General features: G+C 62.6%; 2 protein-coding genes across 2 annotated transcripts; one reads left to right on the forward strand and one right to left on the reverse strand.

Annotated features, from left to right (window-relative positions):
• The first annotated feature begins 10,310 nt into the window (after nucleotides 1-10,310).
• NDUFA4L2 (NDUFA4 mitochondrial complex associated like 2) lies at nucleotides 10,311-17,218 on the forward strand. Its single transcript, XM_058861064.1, has 4 exons — nucleotides 10,311-10,639; nucleotides 14,508-14,596; nucleotides 16,639-16,699; nucleotides 16,928-17,218. Exons 1-4 carry the CDS (start codon nucleotides 10,583-10,585, stop codon nucleotides 16,982-16,984), a joined length of 264 nt encoding a protein of 87 aa, XP_058717047.1. The 5' UTR covers nucleotides 10,311-10,582; the 3' UTR covers nucleotides 16,985-17,218.
• A 459-nt stretch (nucleotides 17,219-17,677) lies between these two features.
• SHMT2 (serine hydroxymethyltransferase 2) lies at nucleotides 17,678-24,471 on the reverse strand. The gene is made up of 12 exons (XM_058861026.1): nucleotides 24,232-24,471; nucleotides 22,737-22,934; nucleotides 22,554-22,633; nucleotides 22,182-22,382; nucleotides 22,019-22,100; nucleotides 20,415-20,537; nucleotides 19,659-19,798; nucleotides 19,401-19,566; nucleotides 19,225-19,324; nucleotides 18,866-19,021; nucleotides 18,237-18,344; nucleotides 17,678-18,083 (listed from the first exon to the last, which is right to left on the reverse strand). The coding sequence occupies exons 1-12, from the start codon at nucleotides 24,454-24,456 to the stop codon at nucleotides 17,956-17,958; spliced, it is 1,707 nt and encodes a 568-aa protein (XP_058717009.1). The 5' UTR covers nucleotides 24,457-24,471; the 3' UTR covers nucleotides 17,678-17,955.
• Between the last annotated feature and the right edge of the window lie 988 nt (nucleotides 24,472-25,459).

Here is a 25,459-nt window from a genome sequence, read left to right on the forward strand (position 1 = left end):
CCCCCCGAAAACCTCTACAGCTCCTCAGAGCCCCCTGAAGCCCCCCACAATCCCCCCCCAGCCCCTTCTCTCTGCCCCCAGATGATTTGGGGAGATGGGGCAGCGACCCCCGCCCCTCTCAGGCTGCTCCAGCCCCCGCGTGGGGGGACAGAGGAATTTGGGGGCTCTGGGGCTGCGGTTTAGGGGTGAGAGGCAGATTTTGGGGGGCATCAGAGCCAGGGGCTAAGGGGGCTGCAGCCAGGGCCGGGGGCTGGTTCTGGGGTCCCCAAATGGCAGAGCTCCGAGCCTCTCACAGCCCCCCAGCCCTCCACAGCCCCTCAAACCCCTCCTCAGATTTGGGGGGTGCGGGGGTCGGGGTCTGTGCCAGCTGCAGAGGGGCCAGCCTGGCTGTACCCCAAATCCTGGGCACGGCTCTCAGCAGTGCCAGGGCTATGGGGGGGATTTTTTTGGGGGGGTGGGTGACCAGTTCTGAGCCTGGCGGGTCCCGTCCGCAGCTCCTCTGCTCTGAGGCTGCCGCGTCCTTCTTGGCTCCACAAGAACTGCGCGAGCAGGAGCCTGCGGGCAGCGGGAATTTGTTAAATATTTGCCAAAGAGAGAGGCAAAAGCAGAATCTGAAATAAATGGGGGGGGGGGTGGGGGGAGGCGTTGTGAGCCCACCCCGCTGCAGAGCGGGACAGACCCCAGGGGTGGGCGCATCCTGCTGGGACCCCCGTGCAGACCCCACCCCTGCAGTTCCAGGGAGGGCGGCAGAGAGGGGCCCCCGAGGACCCCCGGTCCCTGCTCCGCTCTCAGCCGAGCAAAGCAGCCCTGGACCCCCGAGCGGCCGAGCTCTCTGCGTGGTGAGACCCCCGCCCTTGTCCCCCCGGCACCCCCCCTGTGTGCCTGCAGTGGCCCGGGGCCACCCCTCGGGCTCTGATGGAGACAGGGACGAGTTTTGGGGGAGCTTGGGGTTCTGGGGAGCAGGGGGGAGACCTGGGGGGGTCCTGGGGATGGACAGAGCACCTGGAGCAATCCCTGCCCTCCTGCTGTCCCCCCACTGACTCCTGGGGACCAGCGGGGAGACCTGGAGGGTCCTGGGGAGGGATGAAGCATCTGGATCGGTTCGTGCCTTCCTGCTGCCCCCGCTGCCGGCTCCTGACCCCCCCCGGCTGTGGGATCTGTCCTCCCAAACCCTTGACAGAGGATGAACCCCCCAAAGCCTGGCTGGGGCGTGCGGCCGCCACAGCCTCTGTCCCCACAGCCCCTGTGAGGTGAACTAAATCCATCCTAATTAGCGCTGATTTGCATGGGGAAATGAAAATTAATCTAGCTTGGCTTTATTGGAATTAGTGATTCCAGTTGGGCACATCAGGCAGTGGCAGACGTCTGGAGGGGCTGAGGGGCTGCTCCCCCTTCTCCCCCCTCCATCCTGCTTTGGGGTCCCTCTGTGGTGACACAGGGGAGCATCTCCGGCCACCCCACACCCCCTCCCAGTGCCCCCAGTTGTGGGATCCAGCAAAAAGCTCTTTTTTCCCGCAGATGTCACATCCCACAGGTGGGACGTGAGCAGGGATGACACCAGCGCAGGCACCGCTGGGGCGGGGGGAGCTGCAGGGAGCCGGGGGTGTCACATTTGGGGTGGGGGGTGTCATGTGCATCCCTGCATTTCCACACCCTGCCAGCCTATTCCTGGGCATCTCCACTCGCGTGTTGGCACGTGGGTACCCACTCAGTGCCCGGAGCGCTCCGTGCAGGAGCAGATTCCCCTCCGCAGCGGGGGGAGCCCCGGCCGTGCCGCCTTCCGAAGCCTCTGGCCCCGCTGCCTCCCAGCGCCGGCGCTCCGGGCCCGGGGGTGGCACCGGTGCTCATTGGTATGGGGTCCGTGATGAGGCGGCGTGCTCAATTCTCATCAAAAATTAACGAGGAGGAAACAGCTGGGCAGGAGCGGGGTCCGGCGGGAGGGCGGGGGTGGCACAGAGTGACCGGGGCGGGCACGGGATGAGGCTCTGCTCATGGAACTCCACAGATTCCTTCGCCTTGGGGCCCCTCTCCAGCCCCAAAGCGGCCGCGTCCCTCTGGGATGGGGTCCCCATCCAAGGACAGTCCTTGGGCAGATTGTCCCCTGCCCCATCATCAGCACCTCGGGCACATCTGGCCGTGTCCCCCTGCCCCATCACCACCTCGGGGACATCTCTGTGTGTCCCCCTGCCCCATCATCACCTCGGGGACATCTCTGTGTATCCCCCTGTCCCATCATCACCGCCTCGGGGACATCTCTGTGTGTCCCCCTGCCCCATCATCACCACCTCGGGCACATCTCTGTGTGTCCCCCTGCTCCATCACCACCTCGGGCACATCTCTGTGTGTCCTTCTGCCCCATCACCACCTCGGGGACATCTCTGTGTGTCCCCCTGCCCCATCACTGCCTCGGGGACATCTCTGTGTGTTCCCCTGCCCCATCACCGCCTCGGGGACATCTCTGTGTGTCCCCTGCCCCATCACCGCCTCGGGGACATCTCTGTGTGTCCCCTGCCCCATCACCACCACCTCGGGGACATCTCTGTGTGTCCCCCTGCCTCATCACCACCACCTCGGGGACATCTCTGTGTGTCCCCTGCCCCATCACCACCACCTCGGGCACATCTCTGTGTGTCCCCCTGCCCCATCACCGCCTCGGGGACATCTCTGTGTGTCCCCCTGCCTGCGTGACCCCCCCCAGCCGCCCCTCGGGATTTCATCCCGGCTGACAGGAGCGAGACCTGCGGCTCCTGCGGCTGCATTTGCAAGTCAACCAGGGGCTGAAGGAGCGGTGGCGGCGCTGGCAGGGGCCACCTGTCTTGTCTACCTGGGGACAGCGACGGGGGACGCCCAGGGGAGGGGGGATGGGGCTGGTTTTCCCCCCGTGTTTTCCCTGGCTGAGGGGGAGGGTTTTGCTTGTCTGGGGGGCTGTTTCCCCCTCCGCGCAGGCTGTAAACACTCAATTAAGCGAGAGCCGCGGTCCTGCCTTCCCTGTCGCTGCGGGTAATTATGTCGGTTTTTCGGTGTCAGGCGCGGCGGGGAATCACGATTCCAGCTAATTGGAGCAGCAATCCCAGCCCAGACCCTTCGGCAGCTGCTGGTGCTGCCGCTTGACAGCGGCCCGGGGCCCCCCCGGCTGGGAGCCCGCAGCACGCCTGGAGCCACCTGCACCCCGCATCCAGCCCTGTCCCTGGATTCCAGCTGTTCCCTGGATTCCATCTTCCCTCTGGATCCCACCTGTACCCCGGATCCAACCCATCCCCTGGATCCCACCTGCCCCTGGATTCCACCCAATTTTCTTCCTGAAGCCCCCTCCCCTGGATTCCGTTTGTCCCTTGGGTTCCCCCCTCGGGCTCGCTGTCCCCACCCTTCGGTGCTGCGGGACTGGCTGAAATACCTGCTGGCTGCTGTCCTCTGCTCTGCTCCGTGCTGGCCTTGGATCCCCCTCCCACGATTTTTCAGGGATTTTTTTGGGCTCCCCGGTCCCCCCAGATACCTCTGGGGGCTGAGCCCGCCCGGCAGCTGAGGTGTGCAGGACTGGGGAGCCTTTGAGGATCCAGGGAAGGATCTGCAGGGAGAAGGGAGCTCCCCAGCAGGGTGGGCCCTGCCAGAACCGGGGTCTGCTGGGGGAACCCGGATTTGGGGGTGGGGGAGGACCCGCCGCCGCCCATCCCAGGGGAGCCGCACCGGGAGCTCAGCGTCTGCCATTGATTTCTTATTATGGAGTTCAGGAAGAAAAATGAGGTGCTGGGGCTGCGGAGCCGCCACTGTGATTTGTTGCCTTCTTGGCGTGTCCTGGCGGGGATGGGAATTGATTTTGGAGGCTCTGGAATCAGTCAGCAGGGCTGGGGAGGGGGAAATGTGGGGGCTGGAGAGGGGACAGCTGCACGGCCCCCAGGATGGGGGAGATGGGAACCCCCGGACCTGCTCCTGGTGCTCCCCACGCTGTGCTGGGGGTGGCGGCTTCCAGGGGGTGGGGGGACAGACCCCTTTGTCCAGGAGGAAAGAAAGAGAAGGACTGAAGGAGAGGGAACAGCTGGAGAATGAGAAAGAGCAGAAGAAAAAAGAGAAGAAAAAAGAGGAGAAGGAGAAAGAAAGAAGGAGAAGGAGAAGGAGAAGGAGAAGGAGAAGGAGAAGGAGAAGGAGAAGGAGAAGGAGAAGGAGGGCACGGTTGAAGGCACAGGCCCCGCCGTGTCCCGCGCTGCCGCGTGTCCCCGCAGCCCCATCCCGGTCCCTTCCCGGTCCCTTCCCGGTCCCTTCCCGGTCCCCGGCCGGTGCCGGTGCCCCCGGGCCGAGCCCCGGTGCCGCCACCAGAGGGCACCGCAGGCCTCCCGCAGGCCCCGGGGCGGCCCCGAGCGGGACCGGGCGGGACCGGACCGAGACCCCCGGGAGCGGCCCCGCCCCGTGCACGGGAATCCCTGCTCTGAGTGTCTGATACAGATGTGAGGGTATGATACAGATGTGTCTGATACAGATGTGAGTGTGTCTGATACAGATGTGAGGGTATGATACAGATGTGTCTGATACAGATGTGAGTGTGTCTGATACAGATGTGTGAGTGTCTGATACAGATGTGTCTGATACAGATGTGAGTGTCTGATACAGGGGTGTGAGTATCTGATACAGATGTGAGTGTCTGATACAGATGTGAGTGTCTGATACAGATGTGTGTATCTGATACAGATGTGAGTGTATCCCTGCTGTGTGTGTGTGTGCATGCAGGTGTGTGTGACCCCGCCTGTGCACGCGTGTCTCACCTCTGTGCAGGTGTGTGTGATGAATTCATGCATGTCCCAGCCGTGTTTGTGCGTGTGTGTCTGAACAGTGTGTGTGTCCCAGGTGTGTGTGGGTGTGTGGGTGTGTCTGTACCGTGTGTGTGTGTGTGTGTGTGTGTGTCCCAGGTGTGTGTGTGTGTCTGTACCGTGTGTGTGTGTGTGTGTGTCCCAGGTGTGTGTGTGGGTGGGTGTGTGTCTGTACCGTGTGTGTCTGTCTGTGTGTCCCAGGTGTGTGTGTGTCCCATCCATGTGTCTGTGCCCCAGCCGTGTGTCCCTGCCACATGTATCCATGTCTCAGCTCTGTCTGTGTGTGTCCCTGTTGTGTGTCCATGTCCCAGCCATGTCCCAGCCGTGTGTCCGTGTCCCAGCCATGTGTCTGTGTCCCAGCCGTGTCCCATCCATGTCCCATCCATGTCCCAGCCATGTCCCAGCCATGTCCCAGCCATGTGTCTGTGTCCCAGCCATGTGTCTGTGTCCCAGCCGTGTCCCAGCCCTGTGTCCGTGTCCCAGCCATGTCCCAGCCGTGTCCCAGCCCTGTGTCCATGTCCCAGCCGTGTCCCAGCCGTGTCCCAGCCGTGTGCTCCTCTCTGTCCCCACCGGTGTCTTTGTGACGATGAAGGACGAGGCCATTCTGTTTATTAAATTGTAGCGCGGCGCGGCGCAGCCCTCGAAGCCGCTGACCCCGGTTATTTATAACGCGGGCGGGGAAATCGCAGCTCCGGGCTGGGGCTTTTCTGTGGAGAATTATGGAAAAGAGAATCGATAGTGCGGGCTGGGGCCGAGGTGGTGGGGAATTGTGGGGTCAGATCCAGGAATTGCTTCACTGCCGCAGCTGAGCTGAGCTGAGCTGAACCCCACGGCTCCCCAGGACCACACCCAGCCCCCAGGATCTCCCCTGGCTCCCCAAGACCCCCGAGGCAGCTGGGGGGAGGCTCTGGCAGCAACACTGGGGGATGTCGGGGTGTGGGGGGAGTCAGGGTTTGGGGGTATCGAGGTCTGGGGATGTCAGGGTATGGGGGAAGTCAGTGTTTGGGGGTATTGGGGTCTGAGGGTCAGAGTCTGGGGTCTCTCAGTGTTTGCGGGTATTGGGGTTTGGGGGTTCAGGGTGTGAGGCTGTCAGTGTTTGGGGGTATTGGGATCTGAGGGTCAGAGTCTGGGGTCTCTCAGTGTTTGGGGGTATTGGGGTTTGGGGGTTCAGGGTGTGAGGCTGTCAGTGTTTGGGGGTTCAGGGTGTGGGGCTGTCAGTGTTTGGGGGTATCGAGGTTTTGGGGGGTAAGAATCTGGGGGTATCAGGTTCTGGGGGGGGTCAGGGTGTGGAGATATCGAGGTTTGGGGGTTCAGGGTGTGGGGCTGTCAGTGTTTGGGGGTATCGGGGTCTGGGGTCAGGGTGTGGGGCTGTCAGTGTTTGGGGGTATCGGGGTCTGGGGTCAGGGTGTGGGGCTGTCAGTGTTTGGGGGTATCGGGGTCTGGGGTCAGGGTGTGGGGCTGTCAGTGTTTGGGGGTTCAGGGTGTGGGGCTGTTGGTGTTTGGGGGTATCGGGGTTTGGGGGTTCAAGGTCTGGGGGGGTCAGGGTGTGGGGGCTGTCAGTGTTTGAGGGTATCGAGGTTTGGGGGTTCAGGGTGTGGGGCTGTCAGTGTTTGGGGGTATCGAGGTTTGGGGGTTCAGGGTGTGGGGCTGTCAGTGTTTGGGGGTATCGAGGTTTGGGGGGGTCAGGGTGTGGGGCTGTCAGTGTTTGGGGGTATCGAGGTTTGGGGGTTCAGGGTGTGGGGCTGTCAGTGTTTGGGGTTATCGAGGTTTGGGGGGATCAGGGTGTGGGGGCTCTCAGTGTTTGGGGGGATCAGGGTGTGGGGCTCTCAGTGTTTGGGGGGATCAGGGTGTGGGGCTCTCAGTGTTTGGGGCTCTCAGTGTTTGGGGGGATCAGGGTGTGGGGGCTGTCAGTGTTTGGGGGTTCAGGGTGTGAGGCTGTCAGTGTTTGGGGGTTCAGGGTATGGGGCTCTCAGTGTTTGGGGGTATCAAGGTTTGGGGGGGTCAGGGTGTGGGGGCTCTCAGTGTTTGGGGGGATCAGGGTGTGGGGCTCTCTGTGTTTGAGGGTATCGGGGTCTGGATGAGGCAGAGTTTTGGGGTCTCAGGGTGTGGGGGTGTCCGGATCCGGGGGTGATCCCCGCTGTGGGTCGGAGCTGGGCTCTCCCGGTGCTCCTCGTGCCGCTGCCGTGATTAATGGGGGGAATTAGGCCGATAATGGCTCTTAAACGCCGGTGCCGGTTGCAGGCGCCGCGCCCCGATGGTTGATGGATGGTGCCGGGCCCTGGGTGGGCGCGATCGGAGCCGAGTCACGATCGGGGTGGGAGTGAGGAGGGGGCTGTGACGTCATGCGGTAAACGTGACGTCACTGGGATGTGTGACGTCACACGCTGGCTCAGGCTCGCGGGTCTGGCGCGGCCGGCGCTGCTCCCCCATTATCTGGCTGCACAAATCGTCACGCCATGTCGCGATAGTGCTGCTGTGTGATGCCCGTTCGTGTCCCTCGGAGTCCCCGGGATCCATCCCCTGCTCCAGGGCTGATCCCGGAGCGCAGCTCTGGCGGTTTTGGAACCCATCCCGTTAATTCTCCATTTAATTATCGGCTCTTTGGTTATTGTTTGTTTGCTTTACTCGGGATGAATTTTTTATGCCGGTTTCCATCAGGCCACGCCAAAATCCCGTGGGATTTACGGCTCTGGAGGGAGCGGAGCCGGATCAGGGGGAGGGCCCGTGAGCAGCGAGTGGTGACCCCTGGGGGCTCCGGGGGTTCTGGGGGTCCCCAGGGGATGCAGGGACTGGAAGGGTCTGGAGAGGTTCTGACCTTGTCCTGTGGGATGCGTGGAGCTGGGATGGGGGCCTTGGACTCTTTCCGTGTGGATCTGGAGGGATTTGGAAGGGCTGGAATTTGACCCGAGGGCTGTGTGGATCTGTGGATCCGAGATGTGAGGGGTCTGGGGGATGTGAGGATCGGGAGGGGGCTGGGGGAGCTGGAATTTCACCCAAGGCTTGTGTGGATCAGGAAAGCTCTGGAGCAGCCGTGAACTTGTGGCTGTGAACCGTGGGCAGGAGCGTGACCTTGTCCCGTGGGATGTGCGGAGCTGGGATGGGAACAAGGGGGGTGCGGATTTATCCCGTGGGATGCAGGGATCAGGACGGGGCTGGGAGGGCTCCGTGATCCATGGATTGCGCCTGGGAGGGGTTTTGGGAGGGGCTGTGGATTTGATCCATGAAATGCGCGGATCGGGAGGGGTCTGGGGGGGCCGTGAACTTTTCCCATTGGATGTGTGGATCTGGAGGGATACGGAGGGGGGATGCTGTGGACTTTTCCCATTGGATGTGTGGATCTGGAGGGAGCCGGGGGGGCTCTGTGGGGCTGGGGGGGGGGCTCAGCCGAGGCCGGGAGCCGGAGGAAGCGTGTGCTCAGGTGCAGGCACGTTCATCCCGAGCCACAGCATCTCCCATTAATGAAGCACTTCATCACAGCTCCGTGCCAGGGGGGGCACCCAATTCCAGGTGATAAATTCCCGGCGACGGCCCTCGCTCGCTCGCAGCAGCCGTGATTCTCCTTCATCTTGAATAATATTTTTGGAGCGGTTGTAAAATAACCCAACGCAGCAGCTGCCAGCGGAGCCGCGGGCTCCAAACCTCCCACCCCCGATCCCCCCGATCCCCCCGGTCCCCCCCGGTCCCCCCAGCCCCCCCGATGTCACCTGTGTGTGTGTGTGTGTGTGGCTCACGTGTGCGGCCACACGGATGCCGAGCGGGTGTGGCTGTGGCTTGTGCGGCTCGGTGAGAGCGCAGGGAGGTGCAGCTGAGCCCCCCAGAACCTCGGGGTGCCCCCCAGGCTGCTCCCTTGGAAATCTGATTTTTGTGGTCGTGGTCACCCTTGTGCCACTCAGATCTCTTAAGTCCTTCCCTGGGTCTCTGAATTTTGGGGTGAGGATACCCCCAGACCCTTGGGTGCCACCCTGGATCCCTGATTTTGTAGTGAAAGTCTACTCAGGACCCCAGACCCTGCCCTGAACTCCTGGATTTTGGGGTGAGGGTCCCACCCAGACTCCCGTGTGCCCCACCTCAGACAGTTGGGTTCCCCCTGAACCCCTGAATTTTGGGGTAAGGGTCATCCCCAGACCTCTGACCTCACCTTAAGATACCTGAGTCCCTCCCAGACCGCTGAATTTTGGGGTGAAGGGTGATTTCCAGACCTCTGAGTCCCCTCCGGAGCCCTGAATTTGGGGGGGGGGGGGGGGATTCCTTCCAGGACCCCCGACTCCCCCAGACGGGTTCCCATGCACTGAACGGGCAGAGCTCCCTGGTGTGGGTGGTGGAGCTGCCCAGATGTGCACATCTGTACCCACATCTTCCCACATGTTCACACATCCTGGGCTGCTGTGATTCCTTCCTTTCTGGGAAGGATTTGAGTGTTCTTCCCCCAAAATGCTGACCCCACTTGTGCCAGGCTGGAGGAGAAGCTCCGGTGGCACCTCCGTGCTGGTGGTTGCGGTGTCACCCTCGGGGGGCTGGGGCCCACCTTGGAGCCCCCCCAGTTCCCCATCACAGCTGCTCCCGAGGGCTCCTGGCACCCTCCCGGAACAGGGAAACACCGCACGGAATTAAACTCTTAATTACAGTCATTAATGAGCGTGGAGGCAGCTGGGCTCGGCGGGCAGGGAATCCCGCAGCATCCCAGGGGAGCTCCTGCAGGGAATGGGGGGTGCAGGGTGTCCCAAAGTAGAGCTGGGGGCGACAGCACCGGGGCTCCCCGAACCCTCCGGGTCAGCGATCCAGCCCTTCCAGGGTGTTCCTGTGCTGTGCACACATCCCATGGATCCCTCTCGTACCCCCCCGTGCCCCCCCTGGGCAGAGGAAGGTGATGAAGGACACGCGGGCAGTGCCCAGGGCAGGATGCTCCGTCTCGGGGAGTGGCGCTTAATCAATCACATTAAATCTCTAATTATATCACCCGGGGCCTTGGATGCGCCTCAGCCTTCTCTCGTGTCCAGGGTCTCCCGAGAAATTCCTCCCCTTTGTCCCTTAGCTGGAAGATAAAGGGTGGGTGGCACCGTGGTGGGGGGGACCCCACGCATGGCTGGGAGAGGGGAGCATCCCTGGGGGGACTCCAAGGACCCCCAAAGTGGGGGTTCAGGGCTGTGCTGGTTCTCTCTGCTGCCATAGCATGACCCCCCACCACCGCTGGGTCCCTGCTGCCCCTCTGGCCGCCCGCTCCATCCCTCTCGCCGTCCTTTGTTGGGTACTAATAGCCGGTTTCCATATGCACGGCAGCATCTGTTCCTGCCAGGGAGATTTGCATCGCTAAATGTAAATTGGGTGTTCTATCATTTATCATAAACGGGAGGGCGGGTGGGGTGGGGGGAGGCGAACCTCGGCCAAGTTGTCATCGGGAATCACACGGCTCATCCCTCGCCCCGGCACCAAAGTGCGGAGCCGCCTGTGATGGGGCTGCGCGTGGAGGGACCGGGCTGGCCCCGCGTGGGGAGGGACGGCGGGGCCGTGTGGGGACATCGGGGGTCGCACCCAGCTCTCACCAGTCCCCCAGATATCAGGGTCATCCCGGGGGAGGCTGGAAAGAGTGGAGGGCGCCGGGGTTCAGGATTTGGTTTCCAGTCTCCCTCTCCCTCCCTCCTGGCCGTGTCCCCAGGCCGGGATGTTCCGATCCGCCCCGTCCCTCCCAGCCCGGCCGCAGACGCCTCCCTCTCCTCCTGCCCACCCCTCCATCCTCGGCCGGACCTCGGAACCTCCGCCACCGCCGGACCGATCCCACCCTGGCCATGAAGGGTCCCCTGCGTGGAGGAATGTTCTCCCGGCATGTCAAACGGCACCCCGGAGTGAGTCACCCAGCCCCCCTTTCCTCCAGGGACCCCCGGTCCCCCCCTGCCCTCTCCCCCTCTCCCAGGGACCCCGCGCAGCCCCCATCCCTCAGGCTTGTCCTTGCCCATCTCTCGCCACGTGCCCGGAGCCCCTGGGCTTCCTCACCTCTTTCTCTCTCCATCCCATCATCCCACTCCCCATTCCTCCTGTTCCGTGCCTTTCATCAGCCTCCTCTTCCTCACACTTCCCAAAACTCTCCTCAGCCCCCAGTCCCTCGTTATTCCGGCTTCCCCTTCCCGCTCTCACAGCAGCCCCGGGTGAGCCAGGGGTTCCGAGGATCCCCGTCCCTCCTTTACCAAGGAAAGGTGACACCACCCTGTGCTTCCCACCCCGTTCCCTCCATCCAGCGCTGGAGAGGGGCCGGGTTCCTTCACCGAGCCCGGCTGGGGCACCTCAACCCTCACCCCCATCCGAGGGGACCTTCCCCGTGTCCCTCCCCACCCCCTACACCCATCTGGGGGCATCTTGGTCAGGGTGGATGGAAATGAAGCCCCCTCCCCACTCACCTCAGCAGCCCCAGATCTTTCCCTGTCATCCCCCAAAATGTCAAGCTGAGGGGTTTGGGTAAAAAATGCCTCAACCCCGGGGCTGGGCACTGCCAGGGGGGTGCCAGCAGGGTGGGCACAGGGGGTTGGGACCCCCAGGTCCTGGGATGGGCAACACAGGCCGAGGGTCCTGCGTGATCCTCACTGCAGAATGGGGAGATTTGGGGTGTCTCTGTTCCTGCCACGGTTTCCCCAGCTGAGGAGCTGTGAGTGACTTGGGGGGCACAAGGAAGAGCCCAAACTGGAGGTGTAAAGGCATGGGGGGGGCACAGTGTTTGTACAGCTGGGTTGCTGCTGGCAGAGCTTGTTGGGGAAATTTTTGGGGTGTCACCCACCCTGTGTGGTGTCATCCATCCATCCATCATCCATCCATCCATCCATCATCCATCATCCATCCATCATCCATCATCCATCATCCATCCATCCATCCATCCATCATCCATCATCCATCCATCATCCATCCATCCATCATCCATCATCCATCCATCCGTCCATCATCCATCCATCATCCATCCATCCATCCATCCATCCATCCATCCATCCATCATCCATCCATCATCCATCCATCATCCATCCATCCATCATCCATCCATCCATCCATCCATCCATCCATCCATCCTCCATCATCCATCCATCCATCCATCCATCCATCCATCCATCCATCCATCCATCCATCCATCCATCATCCATCCATCCATCATCCATCATCCATCCATCCATCCATCCATCCATCCATCCTCCATCCATCATCCATCCATCCATCCATCCATCATCCATCATCCATCATCCATCCATCTATCCATCCATCCATCATCCATTCATCCATCATCCATCCATCCATCCATCATCCATCCATCCATCATCCATCATCCATCCATCCATCCATCATCCATCCATCATCCATCCATCCATCCATCATCCATCCATCCATCCATCATCCATCATCCATCCATCCATCCATCCATCCATCCATCATCCATCATCCATCCATCCATCCATCCATCCATCCATCATCCATCCATCCATCATCCATCCATCCATCCGTCATCCATCCATCCATCCATCCATCCATCCATCCATCCATCCATCCATCATCCATCCATCCATCCATCATCCATCCATTCATCCATCCATCCATCCATCCATCCATCCGTCATCCATCCATCCATCCATCCATCCATCCATCCGTCATCCATCCATCCATCCATCCATCCATCCATCCATCCATCCATCATCCATCCATCATCCATCCATCCATCCATCCATCCATCATCCATCCATCATCCATCATCCATCATCCATCATCCATCCATCCATCATCCATCCATCCATCATCCATCCATCCATCCATCCATCCATCCATCCATCCATCCATCCATCCATCCCTATCCATCCACCCATCCCATGCCCTCAGCCGCGGCGTTGCCGGGCAGGTGTAGCCGCACTTTCCCCCAGCAATGGCTCCTCCTCGGCGGCGTGCCCGGCTGCCTGGCAGTGATGGATGTCCCAGGCTCACGGTGCAGCACCGTGGCCGTGAGGCACAGCAGCTCTGGCAGGACCAGAACCCTCTGGCACGGCTCGGTGGGCACCGAGCGGGCACTGGGCAGAGCCTGGCACCGCTCCCCACCGCCCACACACCCCGTGCCTGGGGGAAATCGGGCTCCACCGCTGGCACCTGCGGCTTGGCAGCCTCCTCCTGCCCCTAATTCTTCCCAGCCATTAATTACCCAGACGGTGTCGGCAGCAGATGGTGAGACGGCCCCGCTGCCCCGAATCCTCTCCAGCAGCCACAGCAATTCCCGGCGCTGCGGCGGCTTCTTGATTCGCCAGCGCTTGGGCAGCGGCTGCTGCCAGCTCCTGCCGGCACTCGGTGCCAAGGACCATCATCCGCTGATGGCCCCGACCTCCCGGATGGGCGCTGGCATCTGCCGGGCGCCCCGTCACTCCAGCCTGGTCTGAGCGGGAGCTGGGCCATACTGGGAGCACTGGGAGAGGACGGGGGGGGTCCGGCTGGGAGCAAAGGCTGGGCAGGGGAACACATCTGTGTTCCCCCTCTTCCCGTGCATGGATGTGCTTGGCAGCGAGCAGATGGGTTGGACTGACCCTTTCCATCGTATTTCCCACTCGTGCCCCCCCGCCCAGTGTCATCGCAGTGGGGAAACTGAGTCACGGAGCGGTGGGCGTTCGGTTCGGGGGCAGTTCCTCCGAGCTGAGGCTGCCGAGCAGAGCTGCGAGCGGAGCCAGGTGCTCGGCGCGGATCCATCGGCACCGCTCCCGTTAATGGGCAGGACGCGGCTCCCTCCAGGGGCACGGGCTGGCGCCGCTCTCATTTCGCTCCCCGCGTCCTCCCCGGCGCGGGGGCCGCCGCAATTTGGGGGAGGTCAAAGCCGCCTCGGCTCGGCTCCGATTGAGGCCGCGTCGCTCCGGGCACTGGGGGATTGGCAGCGAGAGCGGAGATGAGGAGATGGAGCCGCGCTGCGATGGGCGAGGAGCGGGGGGAGAGGGGGACCGCTCGCAGGATGGATGTGGCGGGGCTGGGGTCACTGAGTGCCCCCCAGGAGCCGCTCTGGAACCCCGGCTGCTCAGCCCCAGCGTGTCCCAGTCCATCCCAGTAACACGAACAGAACCTCCTTATCTCGTGCTCTGTCAGGAGATGGTGCAGAGGAGGGGGTGCAGAGCCTCGGGGGCTGTGGGGGACAGGGACCCTGTCCGGGGTCACAGCGTGGCTCGGGGACAAACCTTGCCCGGGGCCGAGTACCTCAGGGAGGAGCCGTGAGTGGAGTCACTGGGAACACTGGGAATGCTGGAAATGGGGTGCTCAGTACCGAATCCTTCAGGAAAGAACCATGAGCTGAGTTCACCCTGACCAGGGGCACTGGGAACACCGGGAATGGGGTGCCCAGGACCAAATCCTCCAGGGAGGAGCCTGAAACTGAGGTTCAGCCCAGAGAGGGAACACTGGGAATGCCGGGAATGGGGTCCCCAGGTCCTCAGCAGCACCAGCACTGGGCAGCCACAGGCGGAGGGGAAGCGATTTCTCATTCCAAATCCAATTCCTCTCCAACACGAGCCGATTTTTCTCTCCCTCTTTTAATTCAGTCACTCAAGCTGACAGCTACACTGTGTACCGCAGCCCGGCTACAGGATTGCTCTGCCATATTCCCCCTGTAAATCTCCCGGCGTGTCAGCTCTCCCTTTCACTCTCCAGTCCGCCTGATAAATATTCATTTTATTGGGGTATTTTTCATTTCTCTCTCTCTCTCTCTCTCTCTCTCTGCAGCTCGTTCCCCTCATTGGCTTCATCAGTGTGGGCCTGGGCAGCGCAGTCCTGTACCTGCTGCGGCTGGCCCTGTACAGCCCAGATGTCAGGTATGGCTTGAGGTGCCCTGGGCACCCCCAGGTTCTCACCCCACACCCCCAGAGCCCAGGTGTGGTTCCAGGTGCTGGGGTGTCCAGACGCGCCTTCACGGTGAATGATGGGGGAAAATGTGGGTGCAGAGGGGCTCAGAGGACAGGAGGGATGTTGGGGGGGTGTATCCCCTCTCCTTGGGTTGGGGGGATGGGAGAAGGGCCCCTCCAGCGCTCTTGGCCAGGTAAGAGCTGAATGTGGCTGATGGGCAAGGGTGTGGGGAGAGTGGGACTGAGGGGAACGGGAAATGGTGGGATGGATGATGGATGATGGATGGATGATGGATGGATGATGGATGGATGGATGATGGATGGATGATGGATGGATGGATGGATGGATGATGGATGATGGATGATGGATGGATGGATGATGGATGATGGATGGATGATGGATGGATGATGGATGGATGGATGATGGATGATGGATGGATGATGGATGATGGATGATGGATGGATGATGGATGGATGATGGATGGATGATGGATGGATGGATGGATGGATGGATGGATGGATGGATGGATGGATGGATGGATGATGGATGATGGATGATGGATGATGGATGGATGGATGGATGGATGGATGGATGGATGGATGGATGGATGGATGGATGGATGGATGGATGGATGTTGGATGGGTGGATGGATGGATGATGGATGGATGATGGATGGATGATGGATGGATGGATGGATGGATGGATGGATGGATGGATGGATGGATGATGGATGGATGATGGATGGATGATGGATGGATGGATGATGGATGATGGATGGATGATGGATGGATGATGGATGGATGGATGGATGGATGGATGGATGGATGGATGGATGGATGGATGGATGTTGGATGGGTGGATGGATGGATGGATGGATGGATGATGAATGGATGGATGATGGATGGATGATGGATGGATGGATGGATGGATGGATGGATGGATGGATGGATGGATGATGGATGGATGGATGGATGATGGATGGATGGATGATGGATGGATGGATGATGGATGATGGATGATGGATGATGGATGGATGGATGATGGATGGATGATGGATGATGGATGGATGATGGATGGATGATGGATGGATGGATGATGGATGGATGATGGATGGATGGATGGATGGATGGATGGATGGATGGATGGATGTTGGATGGATGATGGATGGATGGATGGATGGATGGATGGATGGATGGATGGATGATGGATGGATGGATGGATGGATGGATGTTGGATGGATGTTGGATGGATGGATGGATGATGAATGGATGGATGGATGGATGATGGATGGATGGATGATGGATGGATGATGGATGGATGGATGGATGACGGATGATGGATGATGGATGGATGGATGATGGATGGACAGGGATGGATAATGGATGATGAATGGAACGGCAGCTGTGGAATCACAAAGGATGGATGGGCAGGACAGCTCCACGTGCTGGGGTGACCAGGCTGGTTTTTCCACATCCCCCCACTGCCCCCCAGCTCATTTGTAATTGTTTGCTCCTAAAACCACCCATGGAATTAATCTGGCACCAGATGAGCTCAGCCCCACAATTAACAGATCCAGACACCTTGGCTTGGAGGGTGGGAGCGCAGGGAGGGGCGTTTGGGAGGGAAACCCAGCCCCCCACCCCGATCCCCCAAACACATGAACACCATTAAACAGCTCCAGGGGGGCTGTGTTTGCAGCACGGCCCCCCCTCCATCCCCAAACACACACAAACATCTTCCCAGATGGAAAATTCTGCTCTTGGCCAGCACCAGCGGATGGGGGGACAGGAGAAGGGGGGGCAGCATAAGCTGCTCTCTCCAGGGACCCCATCCCACGGCTCCTCTGGCTCCTCTGGCCTCCCTCAGCCCCTCCCAGGACAGGGATGTGTCCTTGGGGAAGGGTTCAAGGGGAACTGGGGATGGTGGTGTTGGGGCTGGGGGCACGCTGGGGGTGGGGAGGGGTCTCTCCCCTGCTCCTTCCAGGTGCTGATGTCCCTGTCACCCCTCGCAGCTGGGACCGGAAGAATAATCCTGAACCCTGGAATAAGCTGAGCCCCACAGACCAGTATAAAGTGAGCACTGGGTGAACTGGGAGGGCTGGTAGCATAGGGGGAGGGGGAGACAGCCCCATTTAGGGCAGAACACTGAGTTTATTCCAGGAAGGGGAAAGGGGGGATCAGTCCTGGAGCCCCTCAAATCCTTGTGCTGGAATTTGGGGAAGGGGCACTGAGACACCAAGGCCAGGCTGCAGTGACACTGGAGAAGGCCACGACCCCCCCTGACCTCCCTTCCTTCTCCAGTTTCTGGCAGTTTCCACTGACTACAAGAACCTCAAGAAGGACCGTCCCAGCTTCTGAGCCACCTCTGGGACGTGCTGCCGTGGAGGGGGAGACCCCTGCCCCAAGAAGGCCCCTGACAGCCCCCACCCCCAGGTCCCACTGCTTCCCCAGCACCCCCAAACCGCGTGGTTGTGTCCCACCCCCCCAAAAAACCACATCCCTGTGGGTGCCCCCGTGCCCCTCACCCTCGCCTCGTGCCTGCATTAAACTCCTAGCACAGGAATAAATTATGGGGGGGAGCAGCAAACTGGATTCTTTATGGTTTCCCAGAGCCATGAACGCAGATTTTATCACCCCCCCGGGAGGGCTGGAAGCAGGACAAGCCCTCGGGTGCTGTTTCCGCTCTCTCACGCTCCACCATCCCCTCCCGAGTCCCTCTGGAGAGGGGAAGAGCTGGGAGGGGTGGAGGGGTCACAGCCACACGTGTGAGCCACGTCCTGGATGTGTCTGCAATACGTGACACGGGGCAGGGTCCAGCTGGTGCCCATCTGGGCAGGAAGGGGGTGAGAAAGGATCCCAGGCTATCCCTCCCCACTGTACCCCACGTGTTCTGGGGCTCAGCATCACCCCCTGCCCTCAGAGCCCACTGGGGGAAGCACCAGGATGGGGACACTGAGGCACGAGAGCCCTGGGTCTCCTGGCACGGTGCTGAGGGGCTCCAGGGACCCGTCCCCAACATCCCTCTGTCCCCCAGCACAGCACCCACACACCTCCAGGCTCTGCCCCTGCTTTTATTAGCAACCCCTCCCCATAGAAAAGTGCAAGATGAGGCTGGAACAAGCGGTGCCCCCCACCCCAAGCAGGGTCTGGGGGTTCTCTGTACCCTAACACTGAGAGCAGGGCGGGCGCGCGCCGCCCCCACCCTGGGGACGCAGCCCCCAAAGGTGATACCGGGGAAGAAGGGGAGGGGGAAAGGCAGAAGAGGGTGGGCCCCAGCCTCTCCTTGTCCCCCCCAGTGACCCCAGCCTGGCAGGAGGGGCGTCCCCCCCTCAGTGGTCGCTGAAGCCGGGCATGGGGAAGGCACGAGCGAAGGTCTCGACGCGCTGGCGAAGGTCGCTCAGGCGCCGCTGCGTCTCCGGGTCCTGCAGCAGGAAGGTCTTGAAGTCCTGGAGCTTACCTGGGGGTGGGGAGGAGCAGGTGAGGAGGGTGAGGCTCCACGGCAGCCCCATCCCTTCCCAGGCACCCACAGCAGGGCTGGCACCTCGAGGGGAGAGGGGCTGAGGGGCACCCAGGAAGGGGGAGCAGGGGGAGAAGGGTCCCCAACACTCACTGGTTTTGCTCTTGACGTCCAGGGCCAGGGCGATGCCCTCGTCAATGAACTCCACGACCTTCTGGAAATCCTCCTCGCGGAAGTGGCGGGAGGTCAGAGCGGGGGCACCTGGGGATGGAGCCCATCAGGGACAGAACCACTGTGGGGCCCCAGCCCCACATGGAACTCCCTGAATCCCAGCCCCACAAGGAGCTCCCTGAATCCCAGCCCTCCAAGGAACTCCCTGAATCCCAGCCCCACATGGAGCTCCCTAAATCCCAGCCCTCCAAGGAACTCCCTGAATCCCAGCCCCACAACAAACTCCCTGAATCCCAGCCCTCCAAGGAGCTCCCTGAATCCCAGCCCTCCAAGGAGCTCCCTGAATCCCAGCCCTCCAAGGAACTCCCTAAATCCCAGCCCCACAACAAACTCCCTAAATCCCAGCCCCACAGGGAGCTCCCTGAGTCCCAGCTCCTCTCCACGTCACCCCAAGTTCTGGTCCCCATGGAGTCCTGCCCCCTTTCCCAGCCCAAACAAGCTCTGAATTCCCCTTTTCCTCAGAGAAGGGTGAAACACAGTGGGGTTCTGTGGGGTGCAAACCTGGGGACTCCCACCCCAGGGATGGAGCCTTTCCAGGGCCTGTCCCTCACCGAGGCGCAGCCCCCCGGGTGTCAGCGCGCTCCTGTCCCCCGGGCACGTGTTCTTGTTGGCGGTGATGGACACAAGCTCCAGCACCCGCTCTGCCCTCGCCCCGTCGATGCCCTTGGGCCGCAGGTCCACCAGCACCAGGTGGTTGTCGGTGCCACCTGGGGAGCAAAGGATGAGGGTGAGGAACCCTGAGCACCCCCAGACCCCTCTGCCACCCCTTTCCTGCTCTGCAGTGCTGCCTCTGTTCCGCCTCTCCTCTACCCCCCGATCCTCGTGCACGCTCCACTGCTGCCCCAAGAGTAAGCAGAGCCGCCTGTCCCCACCAGGGCTCACCCCTGCCCATCCCCAGCCGGGGCTTTACCTGACACCAGGGTGTACCCACGCTGCAGCAGCGCCTGTGCCATGGCCTTGGCGTTCCTCAGCACCTGCTGGCAGTACTCCCGGAAAGCCGGGGAGCTGGCCTGGGATGGGGGACACCCCATCAGCACAGGGGGGACAGCTCAGCCCCTGCCCCAAGCCCCCCACCCCCGCACAGACCTGTTTGAGGGCCACGGCCACGGCAGCGATGGCGTGGTTGTGGGGTCCCCCTTGCAGGGAGGGGAACACGGAGAAGTTGATCCTGTCCTCCAGGTCGTAGAGGGTCTCCTTGCCCGTCTTCTTATCCACGGAGCGCACGCCCTTGCGGTAGAAGATCAATCCCGACCTGGTGGCGAGAGACGCCGTCACCTCTCCTGCCCAGGGGCCACCACCCCCCGTGGGCTCCACAGACGCGTCCCCCGTGCCCGGGGGTCTCACCTGGCGCCACGCAGGGTCTTGTGCGTGGTGCTGGTGACCACGTCCGCGTGCTCGAAGGGTGACGGGATGGCGTTGGCGGCCACCAGCCCGCTGATGTGCGCCATGTCCGCCAGCAGGTACGCCTTGACCTCCTCGCACACCTGGGGACACCACGGTCACCTGCTGGCCCCGGACCCCCGCCCCAGACCCCTCCCCTCACACACCTGGGGACACCGCGGTCACCTGCTGGCCCCGGACCCCCGCCCCAGACCCCTCCCCTCACACACCTGGGGACACCGTGGTCACCTGCTGGCCCCAGACCCCCGCCCCAGGCCCCAGACCCCTCCCCTCGCACACCTGGGGACACCACGGTCACCTGTTGGCCCTGGATCCCCGCCCCAGACCCCTCCCCTCACACACCTGGGGACACCGCGGTCACCTGCTGGTCCCGGACCCCCGCCCCAGACCCCTCCCCTCACACACCTGGGGACACCACGGTCACCTGCTGGCCCCAGACCCCTCCCCTCGCACACCAGGGGACACCGCGGTCACCTGCTGGCCCCAGACCCCTCCCCTCACACACCTGGGGACACCGCGGTCACCTGCTGGCCCCGGACCCCTGCCCCAGGCCCCAGACCCCTCCCCTCGCACACCTGGGGACACTGTGGTCACCTGCTGGCCCTGGACCCCTCCCCCAGGCCCCTCCCCTCGCACACCTGGGGACACCACGGTCACCTGCTGGCCCCAGACCCCTCCCCCAGACCCCTCCCCTCGCACCCTCTTGATGCGGGCGTAGTCGATGAGCCGGGCGTAGGCGCTGGTGCCCGCGATGATGAGCCGGGGACGGAAGAGACGCGCTGTCACCTCCAGCTGGGCGTAGTCGATCAGTCCTGTGGTGGGCTGGGAGGGACAGACAGGTCAGTCCAGAGACACAGACAGACAGACAGGTCAGTCCAGGGACAGACGGAAAGACAGACAAGTCAGTCCAGGGACAGACGGACAGACAGACAGGTCAGTCCAGGGACAGACGGACAGGTCGGTCCAGAGACACAGACAGACAGACAGGTCAGTCCAGGGACACAGACAGACAGACAGGTCAGTCCAGAGACAGATGGACAGACAAATCAGTCCAGGGACAGACAGACTGGTCAGTCCAGGGACAGACAGACAGATTGGTCAGTTAGTCCAGGGACAGACAGACAGCTCGGTCAGTCATTCCAGGATGAATGTCCAAATCCAGATGGACAGACAGACAGGTCAGTGAGTTCAGAGAAAGACAGCCCGGTCAGTCCAGGGACAGACAGACTGGTCAGTCCAGGGACAGACAGACAGACAGATTGGTCAGTCAGTCCAAGGACAGACAAATTGATCAGTCCAAGGACAGACAGACAGGTCAGTGAGTTGTGAGAGAGACAGACATCCCGGTCAGTCCAGGGACAGACAGACACACAGATTGGTCAGTCAGTCCAGGGACAGACATCCCGGTCAGTCATTCCAGGATGAATGTCCACGTCCAGACGGACGGACAGCCAGCCCCATCAGCCAGCCCAGGGATGGGCAGACAGACAGATCATGGCCAGCTGTGAGGGATGGACACAGCCTGGTCAGTCAGCCCAGGGGCTGGTTGCAAGGGACAGACAGACAGACAGCCCAATCAGCCCAGGAACAGACAGACAAATAGAGCTGGGTCAGTCAGCCCTGGAGACAGACGGCTGGACAGACAGCTCAGTCAGTCCAGCAAAGACAGATGGACAGACAGCCCCGTGGCCAGCTGTGAGGGATGGATGAACAGTCAGACAGAGCTCCATCAGCCAGCCCAGGGACAGACAGACAGAGCTCCATCACTCAGCCCAGGGACAGACAGAGCTCCATCAGTCAGCCCAGGGACAGACAGACAGAGCTCCATCACTCAGCCCAGGGACAGACAGACAGAGCTCCATCACTCAGCCCAGGGACAGACAGACAGAGCTCCATCAGTCAGCCTGGGGATGGACAGACAGAGCTCCATCAGTCAGCCCAGGGACAGACAGACAGACAGGTCAGTCAGCCCCGGGGATGGCTGTGAGGGATGGACAGACAGGAGAGCTTGGTCAGTTAGTCATGGCCAGCCAGCTTGGTCATCCTGGGAAGTGACAAATGGATGGACAGACGGACAGCTTGTGGAGGAATCCCTCTGTCCCCTGCCCTGCTGAGCCCTGAGCATCTCCCTTGGCACTGGGATGTGCTGGGACACGGAGGGGAGGGAGGGCAGGGGCTTGACAGAGCAGCTCAGACACCTCGGGGACACCTCGGGGACACCTCAGGGACACCTCAGGGACACCTTGGGGCTCATCCCTCACCCACACACCCTCCCTCTCCCCGGGTCCTGCCCCCCAGCTCACATCAAGCTTGTAGGGCATCGACTCGAAGAAGATGGAGGTGGCCGAGATCCTCTTGACGTCGGTCATGTACCCGTGCGTGAGGCTGCGGGGAAGGTGCGGGGTGAGGCCGGGACCCCCCGGGGGGGCAGCGGGCCCCACGTCCCCCCCACAGCTCCCCACGTACTGGCCCCCATCGGGCAGGTCCAGCCCCATCAGGCGGTCGTGAGGCTGCAGCAGGGCCGTGTAGGCGGCGAAGTTGGCCGGGGAGCCCGAGTAGGGCTGGACGTTGACGCCCCAGCGCGCAGGGTCCAGGTCGAACGCTTCCAGCGCCCGCCGCTCGCACAGCAGCTCGATCTGATCCACCACCTCGGCCCCCCCGTAGTACCTGGGGACACGGGATGGGGTCACCAGGGGCTCCCCGCTGCCGTCCCACCCATGGGAGACGTGGTGCAGAGGGCAGCTCCCACTGGGAGCACCCGGGGCTCTCCTGGATGTCTCCTGCAGCTGAACCCCAGCTGAACCCTCCAGAGCCCCCCCAGCCCACTCCCCACTTTACCTCTTCCCAGGATACCCCTCCGAGTATTTGTTGTTGAGGCAGGAGCCCAGGGCTTCCAGGGCCGCCCGGCTGCAGAAATTCTGGGGGGAAAAGGTGGATGGGAATCGGAACAGCCCAACCCCCCTAAGCAGGGGCTCCCCCCAGGCCCGACCCCACCCCTGCCCGAGCCCCCCGGCCCCTCACCTCAGAAGCGATGAGCTCCAGCCCCCGGCACTGCCGATCCTTCTCCTTCTGCACCAGGCTCCACATTTCAGGATCGCTCTCGGCCAGGCTCTCCTGCCCCGTCCAGCCAGGGACGTGCCCGGGGGCGGCGGCGGCAGCGGGGCCGTGCTGTGCCCGCCGGCTGCCGCTGCCCACCCGGCCCCCCCATCGCTGCAGGGTCTGCACAGACAGGGGGGACAGGCTGGGACCCCTGGAGCCCCTCTAGCCCATCCCAGGACCTGCAGGTGATGGTGGCAGGCACGACACCCCCATGTTCTGTCTCCAGCCACTGGTGTCACCCCACAAGGTGGGGACATGGGGACCCCAAAGACCCCACAGGGCACTGGAGACTCCTGCATGGTCCCCATAAAGCACATGGGGACCCCCCAAGCTCCACACAAGGCACATGGGGACCCCTCCAAGGTTCCCACAGGGCACAAGGGGACCCCCAAGACACATGGCTACCCCCCAAAGCTCTCCACAGGGTACCTGGGGACCCCCCAAGCCACATGGGGATCTTCCCAAGACCCCCACAGGGTACATGAGGACCCCCTCAAAGTCCCCACAAGGCACACAAGGACCCCCGAAGACACTTGGGGAGCCTCCAGTGCTCCATAAGGCACAGGGGGATCCCCCCAAGCCCAGGTGCACAGCTGGATTCTCACCGCTGGGACCCCCACTCATATCCGTGGAGCTGCCGGGGACGGGGGGGTGGCTGTGGGGGGACACCCGTGCACAAACAGGGGGGGCCCCCAGCGCCCCCCTCACCCCGGTGCTGGGTGATGTAACCGGCAGCGCCCCATTGCATCACCCGCGGGGCCGCGGGCACCGGGCAGGGGCCAAGGCCGGTGGCGGCCGCTGTCCCGGCCCCGGGGACTTTGGGACGGACGCAAAGTCCGCGGGGTGGGGAGCGGGGGGAGCCGGGCCGGGGTGGGGGACACACGACACCGGGATGGGGGTCCCGGTGCCCAGCGGGGGCCAGGAGGAGAAGCGGGATGGAGTTGAGACCCCCGGGGGCGATGGAGGTTGGAGGAAGGGGTGCACAAGGGGGGCACCGGGACACCGGGACACCCCCAACCCCCGCCAGCGGGGACCGGGAGCTCCCATTGGGGACCGGGAGATCCCACCGGGGACCGGGACATCCCACCGGGGACCGACTGCCCTGCGAACACCGGGGGCTGCAGCACACTGCGGGCACCGGGACCCCTGCGAGCACCGAAAGTCCCCCGGGGACCGGGACCCCTCTGGGCTCCGGGACACCCCCCCCGGGCACCGGGGCCCCAATGGGTGTCCCCCCGGGGTACCTGCACTGTCCCCCGGGCACCGGGACCCCCGTGAGCACCGGGAGACACCAAGGGCCGGAGCGCCCGGCGCGCACCGGGGGATGCGGGAACCGGGGATCCTTACCGGGGATCCCTACCGGGAACCGGGGACTCCCCCCCGGGCACCGGGCCCCTCTCCCATCCCCGAGGCTCACCCTGCCCAGGCGGAGCGGCCACATCTCGGTCCGCGCTGCACGTGGGTCCCAGCCGGGTCCCGGCCCCGGTCCCGGTCCCGGTCCCGGCCCCCGCCTGGCCCCGCCCCCACGCGCGCGCTGCCGGGAGGGCGGAGCCACCGGAGCCGCGGGGCCGACGGGAAACGGGAGGTCCGAGACCTCCCCCACCCCCCCAGCCGGGGTCAGCCCGACCCCTGAACCCCCCATATCCCTGATCCTGGGGTCCCCCATCCCTGCACCCCCATATCCCTGATCCTGGAGTTCCCCATCCCTGCACCCCCCATGTCCCTAATCTTGGGGTCCCACATCCCTGCACCCCCCATATCCCTAATCCTGGGGTCCCCCATCCCTGCACCCCCATGTCCCTCATCCTGGAGTTCCCCATCCCTGCACCCCCATGTCCCTGATCCTGGGGTCCCCCATCCCTGCACCCCCATGTCCCTGATCTTGGGGTCCCCCATCCCTGCACCCCCATCCTTAATCCTGGGGTACCCCATCGCTGCACCCCCCATGTCCCTAATCCTGGGGTCCCCCATCCCTGCACTCCCATCCCTAATCCTGGGGTACCCCATCCCTGCACTCCCATCCCTAATCCTGGGGTCCCCCATCCCTGCACTCCCCACCCCGAATTTTGGGGTCCTCCATCCCTGCACCCCCCATATCCCTCATCCTGGGGTCCTCCATCCCTGCACCCCCATCCCTAATCCTGGGGTCCCCTATCCCTGCACCCCCCATATCCCTCATCCTGGAGTTCCCCATCCCTGCACCCCCCATCCCTAATCCTGGGGTCCCCTATCCCTGCACCCCCCATATCCCTCATCCTGGGGTCCCCCATCCCTGCACCCCCATCCCTAATCCTGGGGATCCCCATCCCTAATCCTGGGGTCCCCCATCCCTGCACCCCCCATATCCCCGATCCTGGGGTCCCCCATCCCTGCACCCCCATCCCGAATTTTGGGGGATTTTTGTCCCGTCCTAGCACCCCCTATCCCTAATCTTGAATCCCCCTATCCTTCCAGCCTCCCATCCCGAATTTTGGGGTCCCCCATCCTGGCACCCCCTGATTTTTAATTTTGGGGTCCCTCATCCTGGCAACCCCCATCCCGAATTCTGGGGTCCCCCATCGCTCCCCCTGCGCTTTGTCCTGGAGTCCCCATCCCTGCTCACCCCCCAAACCGGGGTCTCTCATCCTTGCACCCCCCCTCATCCC

This window comes from Poecile atricapillus, chromosome 35 (assembly GCF_030490865.1).
Source record: "Poecile atricapillus isolate bPoeAtr1 chromosome 35, bPoeAtr1.hap1, whole genome shotgun sequence".
Lineage (NCBI taxonomy): Eukaryota > Metazoa > Chordata > Aves > Passeriformes > Paridae > Poecile > Poecile atricapillus.